This window comes from Lepisosteus platostomus, chromosome 20 (genome assembly GCF_059453375.1).
Source record: "Lepisosteus platostomus isolate fLepPlt1 chromosome 20, fLepPlt1.hap1, whole genome shotgun sequence".
NCBI lineage: Eukaryota > Metazoa > Chordata > Actinopteri > Semionotiformes > Lepisosteidae > Lepisosteus > Lepisosteus platostomus.
The window spans coordinates 1,453,048-1,459,599 of NC_142630.1; the positions used below are offsets into that span (position 1 = coordinate 1,453,048).

General features: G+C 41.4%; 1 protein-coding gene across 1 annotated transcript; it reads left to right on the forward strand.

Annotated features, from left to right (window-relative positions):
- The first annotated feature begins 84 nt into the window (after window positions 1-84).
- Window positions 85-5,566, forward strand: foxf1 (forkhead box F1). The gene is made up of 2 exons (XM_088613682.1): window positions 85-1,413; window positions 4,246-5,566. Exons 1-2 carry the CDS (start codon window positions 429-431, stop codon window positions 4,404-4,406), a joined length of 1,146 nt encoding a protein of 381 aa, XP_088469808.1. The 5' UTR covers window positions 85-428; the 3' UTR covers window positions 4,407-5,566.
- The last annotated feature ends 986 nt before the right edge of the window (window positions 5,567-6,552 follow it).

Genomic DNA, 6,552 nt, shown 5'->3' on the forward strand with positions numbered 1-6,552 from the left:
AGGCTGGGCGGGCTCTTGGCTTCTGACGCTTCTGACGGTCAAGAGCCCCTAGAAGCTGATGACAAGAGATAAGTAAAAGGCGATCTCCTTAGGAAGGAAGAGAACAGACCAACAACGTTGAAAAGCGATTCCCCGTGTGTGCCCACCAACTTCGGACACCAGCACAGACACGGCCAGCCTAGGAGAAGGGAGAACGTGTTTACGCATGCCATTTCGGGACCAAAAAAAAAAAAGAACTTTATACCCAGTGCTGTGCTGATATTAGTTTTGATACTTTTTTTTTATCAACCTTAATTTCTACTTAAGATAACAGCTCGAGAGCGCGGACTTTTTTTGCACTCCTGAAGGCAAACGCGTTTTTTACATCCTGTGCAGGAAACCTTGGGGTTCTGGATTCAAGGAGCCTGAAGTTGCGCGACGGACTGTAAATGACGGCAGAGGTTCAGCAACCATTGCAGACTCCTGCACAGAGTAGCCCGATGTCTGCTGCGCCGGAAAAACCGAACGGACAGACTTCAGTGATGGAAACCGCCTCCTCTACAACTAAAACCAAGAAGACCAATGCCGGAATCCGGAGACCGGAGAAGCCTCCTTATTCCTACATAGCTCTGATAGTCATGGCCATCCAGAGCTCCCCAACGAAGCGGCTGACGCTGAGCGAAATCTACCAGTTTCTCCAAAGCCGCTTCCCGTTTTTCAGAGGCTCCTACCAGGGATGGAAGAACTCCGTGCGTCACAACTTGTCCTTGAATGAGTGCTTCATCAAGCTGCCGAAGGGGCTCGGCAGGCCGGGGAAGGGACACTACTGGACTATCGACCCCGCCAGCGAGTTCATGTTCGAGGAGGGGTCGTTCCGCAGGAGGCCCAGAGGATTTCGGCGAAAGTGCCAGGCGCTCAAGCCCATGTACAGCATGATGAACAGCCTGGGCTTCAACCACATCCCCGAGTCCTACAACTTTCAGGGCGCCGGGGGAGCGCTCGGCTGCCCCCCCAACAGCCTGTCTCTGGACAGCGGGATCGGCATGATGAACGGGCACTTGGCGAGCAACGTGGAAGGGATGGGTTTACCGGGACATTCGGTGTCGCATCTGTCTGCCAACACTGGACACTCCTACATGGGGAGCTGCACGGGCTCGTCGGGGGCCGACTACCCCCACCACGACAACTCGGTGCCGGCCTCGCCGCTGCTCACCAGCGGGGGCGTGATGGAGCCTCACTCCGTCTACTCCAGCGCTGCCTCGGCGTGGGCCCCCGCGGCTTCAGCCTCTTTAAATAACGGCGCTTCCTATATCAAACAGCAGCCCCTGTCGCCTTGCAATCCCGGAGCGAACCCCCTGCAGCCCAGTTTACCGACACACTCCCTAGACCAGTCGTACCTTCATCAAAACGGCCACAGTACCACAGAACTGCAAGGTATCGTACCACTGATCTGCGCTTATATTACAACTGTGAATTGTATTTTAACAGGGTTGATGAAGTTCACAACTAAAGTTGTTCCTCCCTAAAACAATCCCGGTTAGTGTAATAAGGGTAAATCGAAACGTGCAATTGAAAATTCCACTTTTCTAACGCGGTACAATAAACGGTTTAATTCGTTTTCGGGAAGACTAGAGCAAACTTGACACAGAAGCAAACCTTTGTTTAAAAACAGATTTATCCACGTTCCATTGCAATGCACGCTCTGCGACATTACTAACCTGCGAACATCGAAAACATTTGGCCGTAGTTGGCACGGGTTTATAGAAATCTTCTGTCTCAAACCTCAACAATGAGCGCCAAACTATTGCAATAATCTGTTGCATTGCATGTGTTAAAACATTTTTAAAACGCTTTAAAATTTCAAATCGAGTTTCAGAAAAACAGTGAAAAGTTGGAACATTACACTTTGACAGTGTCCGCAGAAAGTGAGATAGTGCTTGTGTTTCATGAGCATATAGTGTGGTCAATGTTATTATTTCAGTATGTTAAAATTATCTACTTAACAAAGACAAAAACAGAGCTGGATAGTCTAATTAGCCCATAGCAAGGAAGTTAAGTGCTTCGGCTTCCTGTCCTCGTTTAACTGGGCAAGGACTCGACTAAATAACAAACAGAGGGTTTAACCCTGCCTCTGTTTTCCTAATAAATTCCTGGGGGTGGTTACAGAAAGCACGCTGAGGGCATCTCTGTGGGGAGAGCGTGTTGAACCGTGCCAATGATCGGCAAGAACAACAGCCCCAGCGCGGCCGGTCTGCGCTCCCCGCTGCACCGGGTCCCGAGGGATTAGCGTGTCCGCTGTCAATTAAGCCCGACCCGGCCCGGACTGCTCAGACATCCTCATTCCCCACCCTTCTTCAACACAACCGGGGGAGAACGACAGCTCTGCCTAATAGCTCCTCATTTTCACAGGCCACTTCTCACCGCCCTGTAGAGTTTTATTAGTATTTCTTAGGTGACGCGGCTATATCTGCTAAAATTGTCTTGCCGACACGAAACGCGATATTATACCTAATTCGTTTACCCCGATAGTACAAATATAACATATTTAAACGTGTTATATTAATATACAGAAAACTTAAAACAAATATTCACCAATTGCAGGATGTTCATGATGATTGTATTCCCAAAAGAGAGAAGGTTTACCCGCCACTTCTTCGTCTTTTGCGTGTTACATAATTTGACAAAATTGGTCTAAAAGTTTGCAACTATTTTAAATAGCTCACATTAATGTCATGTCGTCGTATTTCACAATATCTGTCACTAACGTGTAAGTGATGTAGGCCGCCCAGCAGTTCCGAAGGCCCTTTAAAATTCCTATTAACTCTTCTAGAAAACATTTCTAAAGCATCTCGTTAATCTCCCCTTTTAAAACCTGGATGTCAGTGGGAATTGAGATATATATATATATTCAGAATAAATCGACATTTATGATTGAAAATGGATGATCAACGTCAAGCACTGAACCGCAGAGGGTTATAAGAATGTATTAATACGAGTTGTAGAGCTACTGTACCTAAGCGCGCTTTGTCTACAAAACAACAATTAAAGGTTATTTCCAGGCTGAAATTAGGGAGAAAGACTCACACCTGAAGAAATCTCAGCAAACAAGATGATGTGCTTTTTCGTTCTACTTTTTAGCGAGGAAAGTGTGGAATTCATCAAGCATTTGTTCTTTATTAATGTCGGACATATTCATGTTTTGACAATTTCTAGTAAAAAAAACCTCAAACAGAACAATGTGTTAAATTAATTGAAAGAATGAAATTGAAAAACGTTAACAGCGATAAAGGGTCCGTTCGTACTAATTATAAATTGCCCAATCTCATTACGCAACATTCCTTCAAACAGATAAGCAGAATGTTTTGCTAAATTTTACAAACTTAAAAAAATGTTTTCTTTTTTATTAACGAAACGCAGGGTGTCATTTGACGATTGTTCCATTAAAACTAAAATTATTTTATAAAACCTTCTAATAATTAGTACAAAATAAGGTCTAACAAAATCTAAAGAACTGTAACTCGCATACAATTTCAAAAGTCACATATTTTTGAATAATTATTTAAGTGGCCTGGTGATTATATGACTATTATTCTATAACAAAATATCCTATTTTCACTTTTATGAACTGTTTTTTTTTAACAAAAGTATTTTCATATTTTTCTGCGAAAGCCAAGTCTACACAGAGAGCCTCAAGGCTCACAGTCAATGAGTCACCGTGCTGTTTGACTTTAAAAATACAAAAAGGATTGGACTTCTGCTGCCTGAAAAAAAGACGGAATAGATCCATAAAAACAATAGTTTTGTTGTTTCGATCTCTTTTTATGGAAATGTGGGTGGAAATATGTAGCTTTTACGTCCGCAAAATACATATAACGTAAAAAAAAGATTATCTGATTTTAATTTGTGTACAGTTTTACAATTAAAATGCTATGCTAATTTTTAAAGTACTTTTAAAAAACATAAACGTTTTTTTTTTTAAATTGGCGGACGCTTTGTGTAACAGTCTAGGCATTTCAAGATTCAACATCTAACAAAGCTTGATACCCAAAAGCTAATTTCAGGAAGCTGTTCTTGAGCGCGCATATAAAGTAAATTCTAATCAGAAACACACATCTTGTCTCTACAATCTGTCGACTGAAATATGCCCATTTCTTGGACATATGGTTCTACTGTGACTCTGCCAAGATAGCAGCATTTTATACAAATGTAAACCATAGCCCGCATTGCTATTCTGACCATAAACCCGTTCTATATGTTTTCTGACAGGCATACCACGGTATCACTCTCAGTCGCCCAGCGTGTGCGACAGAAAGGAGTTCGTCTTCTCTTTCAACGCCATGACATCGTCGGCGATGCACTCGACTGGCGGTGGGTCCTACTATCACCAGCAAATGGCTTATCAAGACATCAAGCCCTGCGTAATGTGACAGTGCCGGACAGCAGCTGCAGCCAATCGGTCTGAACACTGCCAAAAGCCAGCACACTGCTTTGGAGACCGGAGGGGAGGTAAACACTAGGTCAGCGAGAGGAAAATAAGGACTTGCATAGGTTAAGCATACCCCAGCAATAACAGTTCAACTAATCGGCCATATTTCTGCACTTTGCAAGATGCCGAGTTCACGGGAGTGCAGAACTCGAACAGTTGGTCTGTCTCAGCCTGGCCTCTTACATGCCACACAAGGAGCCCGTTCAAGAAAGCAACAAAAACAGCTCCCATTTACCTAAAAACTGATTGCTGCGTGGGGAACTCTTGGAACCGCTTCCGATCACCGAAGTACAGTACGAAGATTTCGTGAATTCTGGAGACGTAACGTGACACTATGGAGCGACAAGATGTGATTAAATTTTAGAACTTGCGACCAACCTACAGAAAAGCGAAGCCAAGCCCGCCCCTCCCCCATGAGGAAGGCTTCTGGTACTAAATCTGCTGGCGGAAGACCCACCACTTTTATACATTAATACACGCTACTTTAAAAAGCAAAAGACAAAAAGAGATAAACAACTTTTTTTTCTTCATTTTTACCCTTTGTTTCAGCCCATTAGGTTGATAAAACTCAAAGTTTTTATGATTTTTTTTAAACGGGAGACTTTGTCCCCAGGAATATGATATATATGACAATGAAAACGATCTTTGACTTTATCTTGAAATACACGGACATGCGATTTTAAAGACAGCGGAGAAATTAAGGCACTTTTATAGCAAAGCGCAACCTCTTATTTATTCTGCGTATACTTAACTGTAAAAACATAGTCTCAGTATTAAACGGTTTACTTTATTGGCAATATTTGCCATGAAGAACTTTTTTTAAATAATGCGATGTAAGCAAGGTTTAAGGATAATCGGTAACTTAATGCCAGTTACGTTATGTTTTAATGTGTATATATCCGTATTGACTATTGACACTCATGTTATTGTGTTCTGCACTGTATAAATTGTACATGTTGTAATGTCTTTTGTGTACGTTTCTGATTGAACAAAAGTCCTTAGTCTGTAAATAGACACACTATTTGTATTATAAAACTAAAATATTGGCATGCAGTTTGAGTGAAACTGTTAGAAACACCTATAAACATTTTTTTCAAAATATATTTAGCCTCTTTATTAACTATTTAACCCTTGGTTTCATATATAGCGGTATATTTCTCTTTGACAAGAAAGATAAATACGGGAAGGATGTACGGTGCATATAGAATATTATGACATTAACAGGGAAATAAAATTCAAGAAAACTAGATAGAGGTCCGTCAACACATTACTCCCCTTAGCTTAGAATGAAATAAAAGGATGAAAAACGTATTCGTTTTGAATAAAACTACCCCGGATTGTAATGATTAAGGTGCAAAGTGCAATTTATATTTAAGGATGGCAACACGGATTGTCTAATACCAACAAATACTAAGCGTTATACTGACACGATGTTATCTTAACACAAATCTTTATTTAAAAAAGATGTTCTTTCTGTTTTAGGGATTGTAAAATGTTCGGAAAAATGGGTTTGTTCAGGTCCACGTCGAACTGTTTCATGTATATACAGCGAACGTTATTAGATATTTTGGTAATCAAAAATTCTTATTTTTTTCCCTAATAAAGCACCGTTTTAATTTTTAAAATCTCTCTGAACCGAACATGCAGCTGTCCCCCAGAAAGCGTTTTCAATGGCGAGGACAAATTACTCAATATATATTATATATACGCAGAAGAACCTATAGAGGTTTTCAGGAAACACATCATGGAATCTTTTAACATTTTAAATTGTTTAATAAGGAATACAATGCCCGGACGAATGTTCCCGATGTACGACGTTTTCTTCAGTGTGACGTTCAGATAGGAACTAGAGTTACCGGTGCAGAGAGGCTGCAATTATCCAGGTACAAACCAGCTCAATCGGTAAATGCGCGAATGGGTAGCAAAATGAGTTCATACCGGATTCTGTTTTATGCTAAAAGTGAGAAAGAACTTGACCACCTACAGCTGCTCGGTTTGTGCTCTCGCAACAGAATGTCTCCTTAGGAACTGTTTCTTTTCAAACTTGACATTTTGGACGTGGAGTTTGTTTTTAAAATATGTATTTC